The sequence below is a fragment of the Notolabrus celidotus genome, chromosome 3, assembly GCF_009762535.1.
Source record: "Notolabrus celidotus isolate fNotCel1 chromosome 3, fNotCel1.pri, whole genome shotgun sequence".
Lineage (NCBI taxonomy): Eukaryota > Metazoa > Chordata > Actinopteri > Labriformes > Labridae > Notolabrus > Notolabrus celidotus.
Window position 1 is genome coordinate 32228932 of NC_048274.1, and position 22340 is coordinate 32251271.

General features: G+C 42.2%; 1 protein-coding gene across 12 annotated transcripts in view; it reads right to left on the reverse strand.

Annotated features, from left to right (window-relative positions):
- Positions 1 to 22340, reverse strand: part of LOC117810258 (transducin-like enhancer protein 3-B) — a 143503-nt gene that overhangs the window by 15050 nt on the left and 106113 nt on the right. Inside the window, exons 1-8 of one of the 12 annotated variants that reach the window (XM_034679992.1) lie at positions 17961 to 18897; positions 17189 to 17404; positions 16495 to 16583; positions 16195 to 16258; positions 14028 to 14072; positions 6318 to 6380; positions 5425 to 5499; positions 219 to 257 (exon numbers count right to left, since the gene is read on the reverse strand). In XM_034679992.1, the coding sequence (XP_034535883.1) occupies positions 219 to 257; positions 5425 to 5499; positions 6318 to 6380; positions 14028 to 14072; positions 16195 to 16258; positions 16495 to 16583; positions 17189 to 17212 (399 nt within the window). In that variant the 5' untranslated portion in view covers positions 17213 to 17404; positions 17961 to 18897. Of the gene's footprint in view, positions 1 to 218; positions 258 to 5394; positions 5500 to 5606; positions 5730 to 6317; positions 6381 to 14027; positions 14073 to 16194; positions 16259 to 16494; positions 16596 to 17188; positions 17405 to 17960; positions 18898 to 22340 lie in introns of those variants that run through there. The other 11 variants (XM_034679988.1, XM_034679986.1, XM_034679994.1 and 8 more) reach the window with 11 other exon arrangements.

Below are 22340 nucleotides of genomic sequence, written 5' to 3' on the forward strand. Positions count from 1 at the left end.
CAGTGGTAGAAACAGAGAAAGTATCTGAGGTTAATAAACAAAAAACTTTGAAATCTCCATCACCTGATTAATGCAGACAAAAGACACAATGCAAACAAGATATACAAACACACCCAAGACATGCCTAGTCTGAAAGAAGCATCACGTCTGTTAACAAACTGCCAGCAAACACTTAAAAGAAAAACAGATTGTGTTTGTTTAGTCCCCTGCACACTGACCATGAAGGCTGGGTAGACACTATGAGGCGGCTGCTGCTGCTGGGTCAAAGGAGAGAGGAAGAGAAGAGATTCAGCCAGAAATGAAACAAGCATTGAGAGGAAAATGAAAACTGAAGTTGTAACCTATGATAAATGGATCAGCCGACTTTAGATCTCCAGGAATTCAAACAGTTGTCTTTTAAGTGGCTATTAATGTCTTATCAACAATCCAAATTCTCTGAATCATTGTTTGTCAAAGAAAGCAAAGACAACATTTGTGTTACCGTGCAGCCGATGAGCAGAGGGGGATTCTGAAGCACCTTACTTAAATGATAAAGAGCTATTCTGTGCTGTAAGCCGACCTCATCCTAAGTTTTCCTGGTAAGGTGGTTGATGTTCTCTGTGGCTTAGAGGCGCTGCTTGAAATTGTATCCTCCCAACCAGTTTCTTTATTTGATGTAGCAGAGTGGGAGAACTATGGGATATTTCAACACCAATTTGGACTCCACAATACTTGTATTGCAAAGTAGAAACAAAACTACAGATTAGTCGTAAAAGTTGCATCCTAAATTTAGCTTCAGAATATTTTAATGATGAGGATGGAACACATTCAGTCGAGGCAGATGTCTGTCTAACATGAGTCTGGTTCTGCTCAAGGATGCTGCCTGTTAATGGAAGTTTGTCGTCACCACAGTAACTTTCTAAATGCTGCAAAGTGCTCTACTCATGGTGGATTAAGATGAGATCAGACGGAGTCTTACCCTGTTCCGATGTTGGATCTTTGTTGATAATATAACAGAGTATGGTCTGCTATGTTTATAAAGCATCTTGAGATAATGTTTGTTGTGATTTGGTGCCATAAATAAAGATGGATTGATTGATTGAAGATATTCAGCTGTGTTTATTTATCATTTATTATAACATGTGACCTTTAACAGTCCATCAGAGACATGTTTTCTGTTACTTGACCAATCCATTTACAACTTTATTTTAGCACTAATAAAACTATAATACTAACAAGATGCTTTTACTAACTGTTGCCTCCAATACAAGTTGGCTATCTCCTGCTAGTTTTTTATTTTTTTAACAAAATAAAAATGAAATGGTCAGTGTTATAAACTAAAACCTCAATAACTGCTGTCATTGAGGTTACATCTACCTCCTGTAGAAAACGTGCAGATGAAGGTATGTACACCAATACTCTGCTCTGAACTCTAATACTTTATAAGAAAAGCCCAGACCCTGAAACATAGACCTGACATATATAACATTTTGTAATTAGTTCACGTGCGTAGTAAAACACGTTTTCTTTTAAAGTAATCAAATACAAAATGACGTCAACAACAAAAATAGGTAGTATAAAGTTTACACTGCGTGCTTGATATATTAACATTTACATAAGGGTTGGCGATAAGCAGCACAGCGCCTGTAACCAAATCGTTAAACATTATCTCTGTACAATCTTTTCCTGTGTTGAATCATGGAAATGAGGGCAGGAGGATGGAAATGATACAGCACCTCTGACACTCAATCAAACTCAATCATACGTCGCCTCCAGTCGCAACTTATGCAAAACAGACAGTAGGACCGAGGACACTTGTTTGCATTTTTATGCTAGCTTTTCAGTCGCCTCTCCAACACTTCAGCACACTTCGGTTGCAGGTAACTCATGTTGTCTTATGTTTAATGTTATGGAAACCATGTGTTACTGTTTACAGGTTTCTCTGGTCCTGGACCCTCTTTAAAGGTTTGAACATTTCCAGCAGACAGCTTCACTTAATTGTTGATTTAGTGGAAACTAAAAGATTCTTTTGAATGCATCACCCATCTCAGAACTTTTGGCACATATCGGAATGAAATAAGACATATCTTTGAAAAAGATCGTTATATTCATTATTTTGTCTTAATCAGTTACATTTCAAATATCACACATCTTAAAGAAAGCCTAAATATTTTCCCATTGTCCAAAGTGGTGCCTTTATGAGCTTGCTTCGTCAAAATCAGCTCACACTAGAAGGTAGAGTGTAATTCTTCCCTGTTTCTAATTCTTTTTTTCGCTCCGTGCTTCATAAAGAATTTACAAGATCTTATTGATTAAGAGAAGTGTGTGATTGATCTAAAATCAGATCAACCATCCTCTCATGATTGGCTTCTTGAGGTATCTGTTAGTAATTTGGACCTCCAGGGCAGCCAGCAGATATTTAAATATCTAATAAAAAGGCAAAGACTTCCTCTTTAAGAGGATGAAGAGGGAGTTTAGAACAGTGTTTACTGGTGGGCTGAAATCTGCAGACAGGTGTGTATATCTTTTTAAAGAGACTTTGAAAAAGCTCCACCTTTGCATTAACTGATGGACTCTGAGAATATATTCATCTTCAAAACATGATCAGTCCTTATTCCTCTGACTAGAAAAAGAGCACACCAGAATACATCTGAGACCCAAAGTGTTTCCCTCTTCTGTAACTTCTACATTCATATGCAGATATCTTTTTTCATTCAAGTCATTCCACCTTTATTTAATCTCAAGGAGTCATTGAAGGCATGCCCTCCTTTACAATCGCATTGAGAGTACAATTAAAAGAGTACATGAAACAAATCAACACAAACACACAAGCAAACAATGATCCGTCTTTTTTTTTAATTGACGTCAGCCCAATCTCAAGTTTGAAGATTTGTTCCTGGAAATGGTCTACTTCCATATTAAATGGTCTAAATCCAGATCTTCCTGTCCCTGAAGTCTAAACTGATCATTGGTACTTTTCCTCAGTCACCTCACCTCAGGAAGAGACTGTGAGGCAGTCAGGGACTTTAATATACTGAGTCAACTTTATCCCATATCGAAACACAGTCCAGTGTGTGTGAGTATGTGTGTGCGTGTGTGTAGTTGTCTAGACTCAAATCTGTCTTCTGATCTATCTGCTGAATGAAGCTGCCAGAGTCTGATGCTCTGTGAATATCTCTGAGACTTTAATGACACCACAGCCGCACTGCCTCACTCACACTGAGAGGACATGAAGATTGATCACCTGCCAGGTCTTTGCCACTATGATTAAAGCCTGTTTTCCTGTGTGTCTGTGTCTGTGTGTGTGTGTGTGTGTGTGTGTGTGTGTGTGTGTGTGTGTGTGTGTGTGTGTGTGTGTGTGTTCTGCTTGGCCCTGCCCACCCTTAATGAAGGCAGGGTCACTGTGGACAGTCTCATTGAGCTGGTTAGGGGAATAAAAAGAAAGAGGAAATAGGAAGTAATTACCTTGAAAACTGCGGGTTGTGCTCCTGGCTCATTTACTCTAATCGAATTTCGATAGTTGCCTCTCATTAGACTTGACCCCGAACCACGGAGAATAGCTAACCTATGACAAACCTCTGCTTCAGAGGGCTAATCAAAATGGCCAGTTATCCATCTGGGTCCAAGATGAGAAGCAGCTCTGCCCGTAGGAGTTAAATCAAACCAGATGAAAGGGAAAAACACTAAAAGATACATTAGGCTAGAGAGGGTTTAGTGTGTTTAGGGCTGTGGCTCCTTTAAAAGGTCTATTACTGTTTTCAATGTGTTCTCTGTAACTCACTGAAAAACCTACTGAGGATCACAGGTCATGCTTGGGTAAACAATTTTCATCATGTTTTCTTATTACACACATTGAAACTGCTCTGATAACAAGCTTCAGGAGGAATCACATTTACAACCATCACATTAAATTTAAGCTTAACAGACTACAAAAAACTTCACAAACACAAACTGCCCAGTAAACACCTGAAGTTAACAGCCAATTAAATCCAATATCATCACTGATGATTAATTGTGTCAAATTGATCTTCTTAAGAGTTTATTTATCAATAGTTGTACTTTAAAGTAGAATATTAAAGCTCCACTAAAGCTGGAAATATTAATAACATAATGAAACATCACACATTTACTATTAAAGATAAATCTTTTAAGTAAACTTCAAGGCAATAATTCTTATGTTTTATTTAAATTTCACACAGTTTTGGGATTAGATCTGGGATTAGAACTAGATGTACTTAGTGTCCCCAAAAACACGGGTTTGTGCAACTTAGTGAAACATAAACAGATATAGCACACCAGGCAGCAACCACACAACAATCAGCTACAGATAAAGTATCAGTTGAAGCAGAAATGTGTCTACAGTGACAGAAACTGGACTGATCCAGTGATTATTGGTCAGAGAATAAAAGGAAACGTGAAGACAGAACTTATGGCTTTGGGGAAATGTGATAGGCTTTTTTTAGACATTTTATGACCTGAGTAACTGATTAACTGACAGCACAATCAATGAAACGAAATGACGTGTTGCTGACCAAGCAGAGCAGTAGCTTATCAGGCTTGTTGTAAGGTGAACGTATGTATGCTGACTCAGAAGATTTTGAGTTTTTCCTGTTTTTACTATTATGAAAAAAAGTGCTTGAATGCAGCTGAAATCCTTTCTCCTCTGCTGCTTACAAATGTTCAGTACCTGCTCCCTCTTTACTGCTGTAATCTCTGCCGCAGTCACACTGCTTGTCCAAACTTTACTGCTCTTAAATCCTCCTGTTACTGGGTCAGAGGTAGGGCTAAGTCTGTTGGCTGGAACCTTTTATCTAATTAAAGTGCAGCCAAAGTGAAACCTGAGAAACACCATGATCTGATCTCAGCCTGGACTGTGTTACTTTCTATCAGATGTTCTTTGACTCCGTCTGAGACGAGAAAATCAGAGCCGGGCTGCTGCTAAGACCTACACACTGAGTGCTGACAGGTCACGGTTAACCAACAATCAGTGAAATTACAACAGTGAACACAGTATTGACAGCACATTGCAAACATTGTGAACTCAAATAAAAACATAATCAAACCACTACAGAGAAGGGCAAGACAGCACAAGAGAGGAGGACACAGAGTTCATAGTTTGTATTCATTCTGAACAGGGTGAAGGTTAAATGCCTCAGAGAGAAGTGTGGCAGAGTCAGACAAGGAGCATGTCTTACTCCCTTTTCACCCCAATGTTCCTCCTGAATCTAAAGCCTTTTTCAAGGTTATCCTTGACGTGCAACACAGACTGAAGCTGATAAAGGCGAAACCCGTAAGCTAAGTGTGGGCATGGTTAAAAAGCCAAAGTGTCTGTACAGGTGTGCTGGTTCTCCTCTATATGTGCTGTTCTGCCCCTGACTTGAGGTCAAATGAAGGAAGAAAAGGGGGTATACACACAGTGAGAGGCAGATTGGGAAGTCCACGTACCCCGATGATAGCATTTAGCTCGGTCATTGTCACCTGCTTGGCCCGTTCAACAGCCTGAGCCACCTGCTGTTGGTGCTGCAGGACACAGAAACACAGAGATTAGATTCCTGATGGGAAAGAATAATTTACAAAATACAGAGAAAAAGAAAAACAAGATTCTCCTGCAGGGCCTGAATGTTTACCTGCACAAGTCTACAAATTGGCCCTCAAACTGAGAGGAGAAAATATGCACCATAATGCAGCAAAGTCATCTCACCCTACTCAAAGTCAATCCAACAAAAGCAATTCTATACATAACTACTCTTATATATATATAAGGAGCAAGGGCTGATTAACATTAATGAATCAATCACTGTAGAAAATATCAACATGAAGATATAATCCCCGAGTGTTTCCACCAGGTTTCTGTTTGTTATTTCTATGATTTGAAAAATAACAAAGAATAAAAGCTTGTGTCACCACATTGGGACCGCCTATTATAGACAGACATAAGCAGGTCCCTTCAAGAGTTCCCTCTGTATTTACTCTCTACGGTGTATGCTTTGTTTTTGGGGAAGCATGCAGGTTCTGCAGGACTGTTATTTCTAGTGTTTGGTAATTACTTTGTCTATGTGGTTCAATGGAATTTCTAGGTGTGACAAGATCTGGTGCCAGGTTTTTCCTGCATGTGAAACTACAAGGTGGCCGCCTCAGCCTAATGTCATTATCAACAGCAATTACAGCATTTCATTTACATCATTAAAATGTACACGTCATGTACTAAGATAAAATGCTTTGTCATTCTAATACGCCCTAGTATCAGGGCCTTTAGTGACACACTTGTAAAGTCACTGAACATGATGAATGAAATAAGTAGTTGAAAAAACAACAACTGTATCTGTAGTGACACTCACCTCTTGTGACAAGAACGGCATGATCTGGGCCAGAATTGCATTGAGACGTTTGGCAATCTCAGTCTGTGGGAGAAGAAAGAGGAAATATTAGACTCATTGTGTGTCAGTGTACAGCTTGTCACAGGCTACATTAATGAAGCAGCTAAACTACCACTAAAATACAGGGGCAAATGTTTGCAGCGTCCTTCAGGACAGATCGAGTATTTCTTAACTAAATTGGGACGGCCTTTAAACAAATGTACCTCCCTCTCCTGCCTCCATTACACACAGACCTTATTTCATTAGCAGGTTGAAATATGCTAATACCATCTGGCTGTAGAGACCATAATGAGGTCCATACTTCATAATTACAGCCCATAGAGAGAGGGGTGGGGCACACTGAGGCAGGCAGGTTAACTCTCTGGCCATATCTATCAGGAGCATCTCTGTATCGACCCTGGAATATTAGCAGGGACAGTAAGATGATACTGCAGAGCTTCACCAACACAGAGCACTTTACAACGCTGCATTCAGACAAATGGATCTGCTGTGCTGTCTGCCTGCCGTACTTCAATGTCCCAAGACATTTGGCCCAAACCCATTTCCTTTTTTAAAGTCTGTATTTTCGACAGAGAGAGAAGCAGGAGGAGGACAGAATCACAAAAGTAGAGACAGAATAAAGGAGGAAAGGTGGAGCGTGTGAGTGTGGGGGGGTAAATGGTGAACTGAAACGCTGGGATTTGACACAAAGGTAATGTAGTTTGACTGAACCAGGGGAGGTGAACTAATTGATTCTGAGAGATTAGGGGTGGAGGCCCAGCAGGTGTGGGTGGGTGTGGGTGTGTGTGTGTGCGCGTGTGCGTGTGTGTGTGTGTGTGTGTGTGTGTGTGTGTGGTGGTGGGGGGGGGGGGGGGGGTCCCTCCCGCCATTTTTGCACGCCGCTGCATTCCTCTCATTTTCTCCTTTAACCTGTTTTGACTGTGAAAGAAGGAGGGAGGAGACAGAGTGGAAAAAGGGGACATGAGGTGCCGGTAGCCTATTGCTCAGCCCTCTGTGTCATTCTTTTCTTTTTAGTGGAGGGGAGACAGGAAGAGAAGGAAGAGGAGGAGGGGGATGGACCTTTGCTGGCCTGTCAGGAATTATCTCACAACCCCCGTCTGACCTCAGACACACTGTGCATTCTCTCTTCGTTCAGCCTTCTCCCTCTCCCTCCTCCTTATCCAAATGCTTCTTCACACCCCTCCCTGCTAATCTCCACTCCTCTTCTCTGTGCCCTCCCTCTTTCCTCCTTCTCCTGTCTCATCTTCCCCCTCTTCTGTTGCTGGGGCAACGCTATCTGGCACGGCTGATCGTTATGTAAATTGGGCTGGGGCCCTGACCAGAACAGCCTGTAAAATCATATTAGGCGCAGCAAAGAGGCAGGTCATTAAATTGAATTTTCGGCCTGTCGATCTGATCGGCACGGGAAATTAATGAGGGATAACTGGGAGCGGGGAGGTGGGGAGGGGGTCGCACTAGTGGGGGGGGCTGAGAGAAAGAGAAGTAGGGAGCTCTGTGGAGACTCATAAAGCATCATCATTAGCGGGGGCTGGATACAATGACACACAGAAGGATTAGAGTGTTTCAGTATCACACCACTTCTCTGGAAATGGCTGCGAGGGGAGCAACATGGGGCTTGTAGGACACAGCGGTGTGCTGATACACTCTGCTATTAGAGCAACAGCATCACAAACCGTCACCACAAACCGACTCACCAAAAAGGCATCCATTTGTTCAGAGCAAATCACTGCTCCAGAGCACCGTGTGAGGCCAAAACACATCCATGGAATTCAGGAGCACTCGGTTTATTGTGTTGAATTGTTTTACTGGTATGTTAAAACACACAGGTGTGTCTCTCATTCTGACAGGTGAGTTTCAGCATCAGGTGCTTTTGCAGCTTGTATCATGCAGAGCTGAGCTAAAGTTAATTATTCCCCCTCAGTCGGCTTCCTCTGACATTTCAGTTAACATATTTTCCAGAGCCCGGAAATAAAACAAAGGAGCAGACTTCCTTTGTCGAAATGTTTTGTTTTCATTTTGACTCAATTCATAAATTACCCATCATATGTTCAATTCCATTAAGGTTATGTGAGGGCAAACATGACTTTCACATCAGGCTGAGAAATGTAATTGCTACCTTCATTAACTACATCTTTTCAGAGTAGTCCCTCTGCTGCTCTGTCAAGACATGTTCAGACAGTTCAAATGGGTACACTGCTTATTTACACGACTTTTTCACTGTCGTTCCAAAGAGAAAAAATACTCACAGCACATCACATCCAATGACTCGCAGCGCTCTTAAATGACTCCCACTTTACTATGGAGGCTCTATTTTCCACAGTGCTTTTAGCTGCAGAAATAGGCACTGGAAAGAGTTTATTGTCACTTAAAGCCACTGAAAACAGAAGCCTTTGAGCCGGCAGAAGCTTTTCACTGCAGCTCCACAATTACAGGTACTCAGGGTTGTCTAGTAGCACCACAGCTTGGAGAGGCCCTCTCTCCATTGCATCCCTCTGTCAATGGTGCGTTGAAAGCCATTTGGCTGTGTCGCTGCAGGCATTAGCCCCCAAGTAGAGAGCAGAGACTCTGACGAGGATTCAATTGGCGAGGAAAACAAGTGGCATATGACAGAGGGAGGGGGAGCAGAGATGGGCTGTTTGGGAATTATCTTCTCAGCCAGAGCAGAGGAAGAAAGAGGCACTTAGAGGTATCTTGTTCATTACAAATGCATGAGGAATATTTTGCGTGTGCATGTCTTTCTATTTTGAGCTCATACACTCAAAACTGTAGTGACATCCTTTTTCTGCAGGGGAGCATACAGAGGCGAGCTGTTTTCCGACTCAAACCGTCATGTAAACAATATTTTATATCTTTCATTGTGAACTATCAAGTTTATATGTACACAAAGGCACAAAGCAGGTTTTTCCCTTTTAACCACATCAACACTGACACACAAAACTGTCATCAGCTGCCCAGAGTACACACAAACACAGAGACAATAATTGTGTTACACTGTTTCTAGCAGCCCTTGTAGGCCCAGCTATCAAACTCCAGCATGTCTCACAGCCTCCACTAACCTTGTCAACCCCCCTCTGAAGAGTGGATGTGTGTGTCAGTGTGTGTGCGTGTGTGTGTCAATGTGTGTGTGTGTGCGTGTGCGTGTGCGTGTGTGTGTGTGTGTGTGTGTGTGTGTGTTCTCGTAGTCAGTTTGTTTTGGCTTAGAGACAGGTCGGCCATCATCACCTTGGCAAACAATTCCAGGAATCCTCCATAAATTATTCATTTATACAAGCTCCCTCTCTATTCCTCCCTCCCTCCCTCTGCTCCTCTCACCCTCTCCCTCCATCTAGGAAACGGACATGACCCCCCAACTTTCTCTGTTTGCTCCGTTTCATTCAACAAGTGAGGAAACTGATTCACAAAATTACAAATGTTAAGAGTAAAAAAAAAGTCTCCCCAAAACAGATTCTGATACCTAGAAGTGAGAATTGACCAATGACAACAGCCCTCAGATAAAAGCAGGATTAAAATGATATCAGGAAAAAACACTGACTGCTTACATTTGGCTAGCCTTGACAAACAGTACGCTCTCTGCCACCATTACACGGTTGTTGTTTCATCATTGTGTCACAATTATCACCTGAAAGCAATTGGTTTTTAAAGCCATTAGGTTTTTGTTTTGGATCAGTGCATGAATGGATTGAGGGCTGTCTGCATTGATGCATTAACTGCTATGCAATTAAGATCCAAATAAACGCATCATGTTTTTTAATGGCATGCTAGTTTATCCCTTTCAGCACTCTGCAGTTGAGCCACCCCAGCGTCTTCTTGCTTCCTGCTGCTGTCTTGATGGAAAATAACACCAGTGCGCTTTTGAACGGCACATTTCACTTTAAAAACTCCAAACGGCTCAGTTAACGGGTCAAAAGTAAATGCACTGAATAAAGTATTACCAAAGTACTCTGAGCTTCAACGGCCACCTACGAGCTACGCATACAGTAGAAGGTAATCAGACTGATGTCAGCGTCTATGTGATGAGTGTAAATTACCACAGACCTGTTGATGACACTAAATCAAAGCTGACTACAGTGCATGCTAAATGTAAAGTGATTGCATTCGTTCAAATCTCAAATCAAGACATTATTTAAAATTGCTTTACATTGTTATATGGACTTACAAACGGATTTGGAATGCAAACTAATGGAATTTTCAAAATGCAATTGAAAAAGCGATTCATTACGATTAACTATGGAAATTTAGCAATTAGTGGCTATTAGAAATATCAACATTTGACTGCCTTAATTAAAATACTCGCCATACACACACCACGTTTCAGGCTGCATTGAAGGCTGGTGTTGAAACATCACAAACGAATTACAGAAATAATCAGGCCATTATAACAGCAGTTCACAGAGCATGAACTCTTTTCATACATCTGTGTATGTTCCTTTTGCTTTCAATTTACCAAAACAGAGAACTGAAATCAAAACGCAGACAAGCTAACAAGAGATAAACAGGGACCACGACAGGGAAGAGAGGTAGAGAAAAACAAAGCAGCCCACACCACAAAGTCAGCAGGGCATGTTGCTGAGGCAGCCTAATGAGCTGCGCTAATTAAAATCACTTATTGACAGCAAGCGAGGGTGATTACCTCCACCCTGCACTCTCTGCCATCATAAGAGACACTGTCAAAACAAATTACCCCCCAGCAACTGCACACATCCCTCTGCTAGCAACCATTCAGATCAGCAGCAGCAGGGAACAGGAAGTTGTGTGTGTTTGTATAAAGACAGAACTGGTATTACCATTTATAGGATGCAAGTATTTATTAATATGTGTGTGTGCGTGTGCGCATGTGTGTGTGCCCATTTCCCTGGTTTTCAATCCAGCTTTGGAGCGATAACAGCACAAAGTAGGTTTATCACGCCTTCTTCCTCACACGCATAAATCTTCTACACAGGCAGAGTAATATGCCCGCCTGCATCCAATAATCCATCCCCCTCCCCTCCTACCAATAACAGGGACCGCTAAGGGCTGTCTGTTTACCTCTCGCTGATGTCATCACAAACACTCGTTCACCAGGGAGGGAGATCGAGGAGGGGGAGAGGAGAGGAGGGGGAGGGAGGGAGGTGGCAGGAGTCATGCATTATTCAGAGTGCTCCGCCGACTCCATCGGGCTTATTGATAAACAAAGGAGATGCGCAGGAGAGGACCAGTCGATTAACCCATTTACCCCAAAGTCTCTCACTCCTATCCTGTCTCCTCCCCAACCACCCCCCCTCCCTCCTCTTTTGCTTTGTCCACTGCCACCAGCATCCACCCACAACAACCAGCTCCGTACCCCCAACCCCTGCATCGCTTCAACCTCATTGTCAGTGATAAGTGCCTGACAGAAAACGCTCAAGAACAGGGAGGAGGGGTGAGGCAGTGAGCTCCTTGATAAACAGAAAACACCTAGTTAGCACACACAGATCCACTCACACACACACAGATCCTCTCACACACACACACACACACACACACACACACACACACACACACACACACACACACACACACACACACACACACACACACACACACACACACACACACACACACACACACACACACACACACACACACCACGTGCCTGGCGAAATCGTCTAAAGCTGATGAATTGTGCAGTCTGCCGCTGTTCCAACTGGGCCTCCCTCCCACTGATGCCATTAACCTTCTGGATCTGAGGGCCATGCAGCCTCCTCCCCACCTCCCTCTTTCTTCCCCCGCCCTCATACATCATATCACACAGCTAATGACACAGGGGCCATCATTCACATCACATCACTGGGGCGGTGGGGGCCAACAGCGGAGGGGAGAGCAATAAAAAGACACGAGGCCACAATGAAGTTGAAAAAGGAGGATCGAGGAGGTAAAAGGTGAGACGGAAGTGAGACAGAATCAGAAAAAATGGAAATGTAAGTGTAGAAAGATAAAACAGGGGCGTTTTGAGATCACATTAATCTTTTCTCCTCTTATTAAATGAACTGAATAAAACATTATGCTGATGTCTGTTGATACAAAAGGAAACGTGGGTGTCACACAGCTGACTAAACGGCCCGGGGTCGGGTCTTTAGCTTCAGAGAGTGCTTCTGCTGTACTCCCTATGAGAAGAACCTGGCTCCTACAAAAGGGCTGATTTCTTACAGTGAAGACTTTAATCTTGTCAGAACAACAGCAAAAGTCAACCAGCCTATTACAGCCGTCACAGTGTGTGCACATGTCTCATTCTGGGGACATGTCCAAAAGTTTCAGAAGCTGAAATGTAGGCATCTTCAAGGAAATTAAAAAATCTAAACTACAAATAATTCAGTTATGGAATTACTACATGTTCTTCTACAAACCTCAGCCTGTGATCAGCTTTTTACTGAAAACGATCAAACTGAACTTTTAACGTCAAAATAACATCCCAATAAAACGTGTTATTTTCAGACAACTAAGATCTTCTATCAACAACAACAAAATACAAACATTGAAAAGCTCAGTTCTTCATGTTGAAGGGGCTGTACCCAGGTCATGTTTGGCTTTGTTTCGTGTTTATGACTTATCAAAACTCAAAGTTTGTTTTTCTATCTATGGGCAATACTGTTTCTGCAAGAAGAAACACACATTGGCACAAATGGCTAACATGCAGTGGGAACACTTTTGCACCAGGATGTCGGAAGGCATTAACTTAGCAAGCAACGAGACGCCAACAAAACACAAAAACAAGTTCAGTGAAGGGAGCTCTTGCTGTCATCCAGAGGGTTATCACATCCCAGCTGTCACATTCTCTGCCAGATCTCCTAAGCTTTCAGTGCCTTGCTCTGGGACACTTCATCAGTGTGCAGCCAATAGACCTACTGAAGTATTTAGGTTGAGGGATAGACTCACCTGCCTCCAAAACTCTGGACGTTATAGGCGTTACTAGCCAGATGCATAACAAAAAAAGAGCAGGATGTGAAACCCTGCCACTGTCTCTACTGCAAAGATGATTTTAACATATCTACCCCCAGCTACCCCCTTCCCCTTGTGCCTCCAGTGTACTGAATTGGCTCCTTGGGTGGTGTAGAGGAAACTGCAGATATTTTTGCGCCATTCATCTGTGGAAGTCTTTCCACTGCAGCATGATGCCCAATGCTGGGTGGCAGCTGAACTAATGAGCTTTTAGCCCGGCTGGCACTGGGGAGGCAGACACAGAATAGTGCGCGCGCGTGCGCGCGCACACACACACACACACACACACACACACACACACACACACACACACACACACACACACACACACACACACACACACACACACACACACACACACACACACACACACACACACACACACACACACACACACACACACACACACACACACACACACACACACACAGATGGTCAAACCACACAAAAACACATCCTCTCAGACTGTCTGCCAAATACTTTACTTTAATCTTATCAAACCATCCCCATCAGGCAGCGTGCCTCTGTGTTGTTGAGCCTGTCAGCGTTTTCACTAAAGAAAGCCAGTATGTGTTCGCCTCCTAAAGCCATTTAAGGATGAGGGTAGACGGTGAGGTCAGGTATGTGTGTAGGTGTGTTTATATTCCTCAATCACAAGGGAAGAAAATACAGCAGTGTTTTGGCTGTACACACACATTCTCTGATATGGCTACATACCTGTTTGTGCATCTCAATGTTGAGCCCATAGGACATCTCGTAGTACTGTGGAAGAGATGAAGAGAAAACACGGTTACATAAGAAGACTTCTCAATATTGCACTTCAAATTAAATCAGTAATTAGAGGCAGACGTGATCCCATTGTGGAATATGTTATCATTTACTGCATGAACTTTCTCAATTGTGAACAAATAAGTAGAATCCCCGGTGATCCATCTTTATCAGTTTTATCAGAACCCAAACTACAGAAGAGACAGGCTGAATACTTTCTGCAGCACGCACAGAGGTGAGCCGTCAAAGCAAACACTGACATGAACCAGAGAGGGTGACAACTTCATGTTCTTGAGGAACCACAGTCGACAGTCAACTGGCTACTGTCCTCATTACTTCTACCACACACTGCCAGTTTCTGTGCTACAAACACTGTCTATGGCTTCACAAGCCCAGCAGAGAGCCAATACTATTATTGAAAGCAACATTATCTGCTGGTGATTGCCAAAAAGCTTGTGAGCCCACCAACAGAAACAAACTAAAGCCGAGTAGTTTGTCTGTCTTGTTTATCAAACACACAGCTAACAGCTTCCATTTATTATAACTACTCCCACCACCTTCTGGTCCCTCACAGGGAAAATAATATTTAACAAACGTACTGCTGCGTTTGGTTTAATTCAGTCCTTTCATGTACAAACAAGATAAGCTCACACATACACAAACTTACAGCGGGGTCTGAGTTACATCACGTCTTAGATAAAGATTGTTCTTTCTTTCCATGCTCACAATGCAGCTTTTCCTGTATGAGAAAGAACCTTTGTGTTGGCTTTTCTTTGCAGAGGCACAGATTTCTTTGTCTCTGTTTGATCATCAGGAAGCTCTGAACTGAATGTGTGTTAATTGCAGAAGTGGAGGAGTTTTGCATGTGGCCCTTTCATTGATCTTTAAAGATGCAAAGCATTTATCTGATTTCTCTCAAGAAAAGGTTAAAGGGGAGTAAAAAGTGCTTTACATTCACAACACTCACTTTACTAGATTTTGAATTAGTGGTGGGGCTGTATAGATGTTCCGTACAAGAAATTACAGGCTTTTCATGTAACTTGTCAGTTTATTGAGGCTGCATCTGACACTAAGATTATTAATTCACTAGCTGGTGTTTCCTTTATTCTTAACGAATTACTTTATAATGTGTGGAATAATAAAGAAAAATGTATATCAGAACGTACAAGGGTACAAATGTTTTGTTTTCTCTGAACAAAACTGAAAGGTATTCAGTGTTTTTGCCATGACAGATAAAGAAGAGTAGCTAATTCATTCATTAACTATGCAGGGACAAATTAATGTTTTATACTTTCTTGTGAAAAAGGCTGAAACATATGTTAAGGCACTAAGTCAGGTGCTGGTTTATTTATTTTGGGTTCACGAATCAATTTAACAAGATAATATAAAATCACATCACCTCTTTATCTAAATAGTGTCCAAATAACTGAGCCAAGAGTCTGTGTTGCATTTAATTTCTTATGTGATACAAGTCAGTTCAGTTGATAATAAGTTATAAATTGCAGTAGGCATAAATATTGTTAATGTAGGGATGTGCAATCCGTATATATGAACAAAGGAGATGCACCAACATCAGTCACAAAAGAACCTTCTCAGCACTGTGATGTTTAGTTAAGCGATAACACCTGGCCCTGTAGCCGGTCAGCTATTTTTATTGTTGGAGAAAATCCCACTGTGAAGCCCCTAGGTGTGTCAAAGTGCTCGAATGACCCCGGGGTTCACCCTGGGGAAGTTAAGAAATAAAACATGCAGGAAACCCTCTGATTCACGCACAGAGCAGACAGACTAGTCATTAACCCCCAGTGGGTCGTGTTGGGTGTGTTAGGGAGGGGTGATGGGGGTCATAAAGAAGACCCCAGAGCCATAGAGGGGGGTCGTCACACCCTACAATCAATAGTTGGACATCTGACCCCTGCTAGATCTTCAACCCCCTCCTCCACACACCCCCACCCTACACCTTCTTACCCAATGAAAACACAGGCGTGACTCAACAATACCACGCAGGGAGAAATGCTAACATGGCCTTTGCAAAACACCACCTGTGACTGTTCACCTGAGGCTAAAGGGAGGGTACGGTTTTAAATCAGGTTCACAGCTTCACAATGACTGCTCTTACCATGACGTAGTGACGCTGCATCTCTGTCTTTTCATTGGCCAGTTTGTCGTACTCCACTTTGAGACTTTTGAAAGAGAACAGAGAGAAAGTATACTTTATGTTAAGCTTAATATATGTTTAACACTTACGCTTAAAGGACTTGTACATCCATGCAAAAAAAAAAAACATGTCAGGTTTATTTATGAGTGTTAAAGAGTAGATGTGTTGTGTGAAGCTGTAAAAATTGAGGAAAACAAAAGCAGCTTCCTCTTCCTATTCTTTCCAGGAAGCTCATGCTGTTTACAGAAGGCTGATCATTACCTGTGGTACTGCGCCTGCAGGAACTGAAACTCGTCTTTGATCCTGTCGCAGGACTCTGCCACTGTAAACTTGAAGCCAGGCTGCCCTGGCTGGTGAGGTGCCTTAAAAAAAAGGCAAGGTTAGAGATACCACATGTAAGCAAGTGACGCCATCACAGTGCAGATGATAGTTCCTTATGGCATACAGCCTCTACTTTGGAGGTAAACTGTGTGTGTGTTAGATTGTCTCCTGATTGTTTCTCTTCACATTTCCCCTGAGCCCTGACTGCAGGAGAAAAGAGCTGCCTTCACTTATCATGTTCAGTGTCAAGAGGCAGGTCGCTATATCCATTCACAAAGTAATGTTACATGACTAAGAGTATTCATAGGAAGGAATTTTAAAAAAGCATACTTAAAGCTTTTGTATTCCTGCACATGTATCTTTTAAAATATGCAGATAACTAACTACTTGTAGAAATGTGATCCTACAGTAGGAGGTGTTGATCTGCATTCAACAAAAAGCTCTGATCTTTTTTTGCAAATAAACACAGACTACCACTTTCTCTCCTGCAGAGTGAGCCGTCTCAGCAGCAGGAGTACAGACCATAAATAGTAAGGTGTGGATCAGCAGCTCTACTCTGAAGAGCTAATTAGGCTACTTTGAAGGGCGGTGTATTTGCATCAATTTACAAATAGTGACATAGACAGCTACTTACCGGATGCCGGCCTTGTGGATACATGTCGTCCTTTACACAAGGGAATTTGGTTTGTTTTCTCTATATCCGTAATCCCAGTGAAGGTGCAGTAGATCACCGCCGCCCCCTCCCCTGTGCGCGCAGGATGGCGGCGGACAAAGCCCTGCTCTCGGCTGCGAGGAGCACACTCAGACCCCGACCACTGGATGTATCACCTCGCCTGCCTTTCCTTTGAATCTAAACAAACAGAGAAAGGGCAAAAGCTGAGGATCTGAATCACTTTAGCGGCAGACATCTCAACAGTAAACCGACAGGATATTAAAAGCGTTATGAATTTAAACGGACTTCACTATTATCTGCTACTTCACAAAATAAGAATAAAGTAGTTTGAGCACACATTTTTGACATTTTTCTTTACAAATGTTTCAGATTTTTTGTAAAAAATCTCAATCTAAAACCTCGATTTGCATTATAAAGCAGAAAAAAACAAGAGAGCCAGCAACAATGTATTTGATCCGTATAGAATCAAATAAATCCCAAAGTTGATACTTTGAATCACACGCCCTCAACGACATGAAGCTTTGTTTTCTCGTAAATGTAACGAGTTGTCTTCCAACAAAGGGAACAAGAACACACTGAGCAGCTTGTTTTTGGTGGTCCGGGAAGATCAGAAAACAAGGAGCTGCTGCTGCTGCTTTCAAAGTCGGCTGCCATAAAGCCACACCACCACCACCACCACCACCACCAACACCACCCGTCTTGTTAGCGGCTCTCTTCATGTCGCCCTTTTTACCTTTGTCTGGACTGAGTCCTCCTCTCTCCTCTGCACAGGTAACACTGTATAGTATCCAGACACAACGCGTTATATCCTTGACTTGTATCCGTCAACATAAAATGATACGTGCGGAAAATGTCCGTCGTCGATTCTTTTTCTCTCCACTTCTTTTTCTCCCTCTTGAGAGTCCTTTAAAACCCCGGTGATCCCGAGGCGGAGAGCGTCTCTCCAGCCGGTCGGACTCTGGAAACCCCTCAATTGAGGCGAATTGTTGGGCAGTCACAACTTCAAAGAAAGCCGCTATTAGATCCAGTGGTGGTAACACGAATCTTCAAGTAAGTCCAAGATTATTTTATGGCGAATAACCGGGTTAAATCTTATTGAAAATGTCGGCCGTTGTGAAATACACCACTATACCCAGTCCCTCCGCCGCGCGCTGTACCACACACAGACTGTGCACTGACACGAGGACCCGACTGCCGAGAGAGGGCCCTGTTCTGACCAATCAGATTCTTCGAAGGAGTTTAGCAACGTTGACCAATCGCAGCACAGTGTCCCCACGTGGGGGTACCAAGGAACCCAGCCTTCTGATTGGGCTGTAAAAAATGTGACCTCACATGTTCGCCATTTTGGATTTGAAGTGACATTCAGTGCGTTCAACAGCTTGTTCAAAACAAAGGCAATAATTTATATATCCGCGAGTTGCAGCTGGTGGCTCTGCGTTTCACATTATGAGAGTAAATGTGGGAGTGTTATCTTTAAAATTTGGGAGAAACAAGCACACTTTGCGGGTGTAAACAGGTGAAAAACCGCAGTGACCGAATACATAATTTATAGTGTGCACAAAGCATTTGGCTGTATATTTATTATGCGCTCTATGTGTGAGAAGTTAGAGTTGCATGTACGCAAACTAAGACTGAAAGTTTTGGGTTTAAAACAGAAAATTCATACTTTCTGCTCTAAATTCAGGGAGATGTAGGGATGCCAAGAAAAAGAAATGAGCTCTGTTACTATTCCAAGAATAACAGGAGGTCGTAGAAATTCATTCAAGACCCGAAGTGTTCAGAAGATGTGAATACCGCTTAATCTACGGCAGAGTGTCCTCTGAGTGACTTGAATTGATCGACCTATTTCTAACGAGACCTCAAGCATCTACAAGCTTTCCTATCAGCAGCACTAGGTGGGCTACAACACGTCTGCGCGTGAGGAGATCAGCCTATCAAGTGTTGCTCACTATGCTCGCCCCCACGTGGGTCCCCTCTCCCGTCTCTTCAAATGGTCTCAACCAATGGTGTGCCTGCTGTCTCTCGGAGCGGCTCGTGATTGGCTGGGCGCTGGAAAAGCTGTCAGTCAGGAGCAGTGGTTGTCAATTAAACCCACGTTGGGTCCGGCGCTGACAAATGCCTGTGCTACTCTCCCTCCTGCCTGCGAATAGAGCCTGGAATGGCTGCTTAATTAGCTTCGAATGGCTTTTCCTTTCAGCTCAAACAATCTGTCACTACCATGTGGTAAAAAGAGCCCTGCATAAAACAAAAGCAGGAGGAAAAAAAGCCAGTAGGGGCTAAATATCAGTTTGATTCCCCCCCCCTTCAACCCCTCCTCCATGAAAACATTTGCTGCAAAACAAAGCTTTTACCTCGCTCAAACATTGGCTTGTTACACTCATCTGTTTTTGTCCTCGTTTCTTCTTCCAAAATTATATTCATTTATTAATCACAGTTGCCACTGTAGTCTCTGCACATTTAAATTATTAAGATAATGTTTCTGTATTTCCCAAAAGAGGTAGACATAGGTTTGGCGAGCCAATATGATAGGCCTATTTATTTTCATATTGAGTGATTAGGATGTTGTTAAATGTCAGTGGCAGTAGTTTAAAAGACCAAAGAAACTCATCAACAGTACTTTGAGCTCAAATTGAGCCAGAGCCGTATAATCTTGAAAATAAATAAATATAGATATTTATTACATTTTGCAGTGCCTTTGCTTTAAAAGTTTCTCAAATTCATGCAGTTATGTATTTATTTATGTTTTAGTACAAGGGTTATATAAGTAAGTTTTTCTACAATGCAGACAGAACTGCTCATGGACTTTTTGTGAACCTCTGACCTAAATTAAATAATGTATTATTTTTGCAAAGCAAAGGTCCAAAGAGTCAAAAAGTATCGTCCTACCAAATTTTGAACATAACTGAAGCTAACATGATGTGAGCTTTAGCTGTTGCTTAGCAACAAATGTATCCCCCCTGCAGATGCTCTGACATGAGCTGGGATAATAACTCATGCACTGAGGGCATGTCAGTGAGCTACACACTCACTAGGAGCTTTTAAAAGCTTTTTTCACACAAAACTTCCTAAATGATAGATTAACTTTGTGTCGTTTGACTTTTAATCATAGTAGTTTGAGTAAGAACGGCCTCCACACAGTGTGAGCCACTCGAACTTATAAGAGGCTCCCTGAACGATTCTCTGTTGCCAGTCACAAGCTCTGATGAAGGCTGTTTCCAAAATGGAAATACAAACTCTTAACACATATTTTGAGGTTGAAAACTAAATTGTATAAAAATGTTTCCAATCAGACTTGTATTGTTTCCTTCATACAACAGAATCAGCAGTTATACATTTTAGATTCAGTATCACGAATGAGATGTGAAGGTGGAATTAATGCAGTCAAATAATGGAAATAAAGTACAAATTAACAGATGATCAAAACAATACAAGAAACAATTCACAAAAGGTTTCACGTGCAAATCTGCATACATATTGACATAAAGTCTTAACGAAGAAATACTAGTAGAGAATACTAGATAATAACTAATTGATAATTAGATTACACTGAAAATAGAAACCTAATAAAAAAATAAAATAAGCAGGTTGCTCTAAGTGAAAACTATTCTCTATTTGCTCCAACCCACCACCCTGCCTATCAAACAGGGTGTGCTGTAGGGTTTGGTTTTGAGTAAAATGGGTTTGGTTGAAGTTGTTGATAAGTGTGTCTTAACTTATGTCTCAGTTTAATTCATGAATTAGAGAGAAACGGACATTGGGTGTGATAGAGTGACTCAGCTGGAGTCACGATTTCATCATTGGTTCAATGACATTCATGTGCATAACTTCCTGTAGTTGCTTTGCTGAGTAGACTGTAGGGTGGGTATGCTGTAGCTGTTTGCCAAGAGGCTAAAAGTTTTCCTCAGCTCCACCTCTCTGTCTGTTTCCAGGTTGACTGAACGTTAGCAGCGTTACTTAGCCTTTCCAACATAGCACCCGTCATTCTCTCTCCAGAAACCAGAGGGTGATGTCTCAACTATGTCCATATATTTTATGGTCAGAGTCTATAGTCCTGGCCTTCCCAAAAATTGTTGAATTATACCAGAAAGGTTGCATAAAATCACTTTACATGTTCTATGCTGCAATGTGTAGTTCTAATCTTTTCATATGCTTAATGCATTTTAATAAAAACGTAGGAAAAAGTAATTATGAGGCAAAAAAAAAGAAACCCTCCTTTCATCATCTTCCAGTGAAAGAGAAAAATCCACTGAAATAATTTCCTCTCTGTCTTTCTTACTTTGACCTTTGACCCTGGATACACATACTTGCAGATTGAACGTGTGTTGGCAGAAAAAAGCACCAAGACATGAACAGATACACGAGTTCAGGTTCCAGGTATCACTGCTGCTGTGCATGTAGTCAATCTGACATCTACCGTTGAAACCCTCCTTCTTTCTTTAAAATATAACACCCTTCTCTTGTGATGATTATAACAGACCTGATCTTTTGAGGTGGTAGATCCACTTTGATATTCTACTTATTGTCACACAAACCTTGAAACACTAATGCTACCTGACCCAGTTAGACTTAAGTTCGGGAACTAAGGTCAGGGACTAAGTTTTACCTGCTCTGAAATCTTTTTGGAATTGAGTACAACTCGTTCATACTGTCCATAATCAACAGTTTGCAAATATGAACATTATCTTCCTTTCATCAGATGTGTGTGTCTATGCAGAGTTGTTGGTTACTGTGTTGATATCTGTTGGTTTGCTCTCACTGAGGATCCTGGGATCGGTATGTGTGGGTCCAGCAGCGTGAGGATGTGGGTTATCTGGGAATGGGCAAACACAGCGGCAGTCTCCACAGACCCCAAGACTCTGATTCAAGAACCACATACAAACAGACATTATCATACAGCTTTATCTCACACACTGAAGACTGTGGACATGTCTCTCACACACACTCTCACACACACATCCACTTTTCATCTCACTCAATAGACAGTGGCCTAGATTAGGCTGCAACAAAGGAGTGGGCTTCACCTCTGGGATAAGGGGGGGGCGGTCCACCCTTGTAGACCTCTGCACTGTTTATTTGCACTGGAAACCCAGACGCTGTGAAACTCCCACTCTGA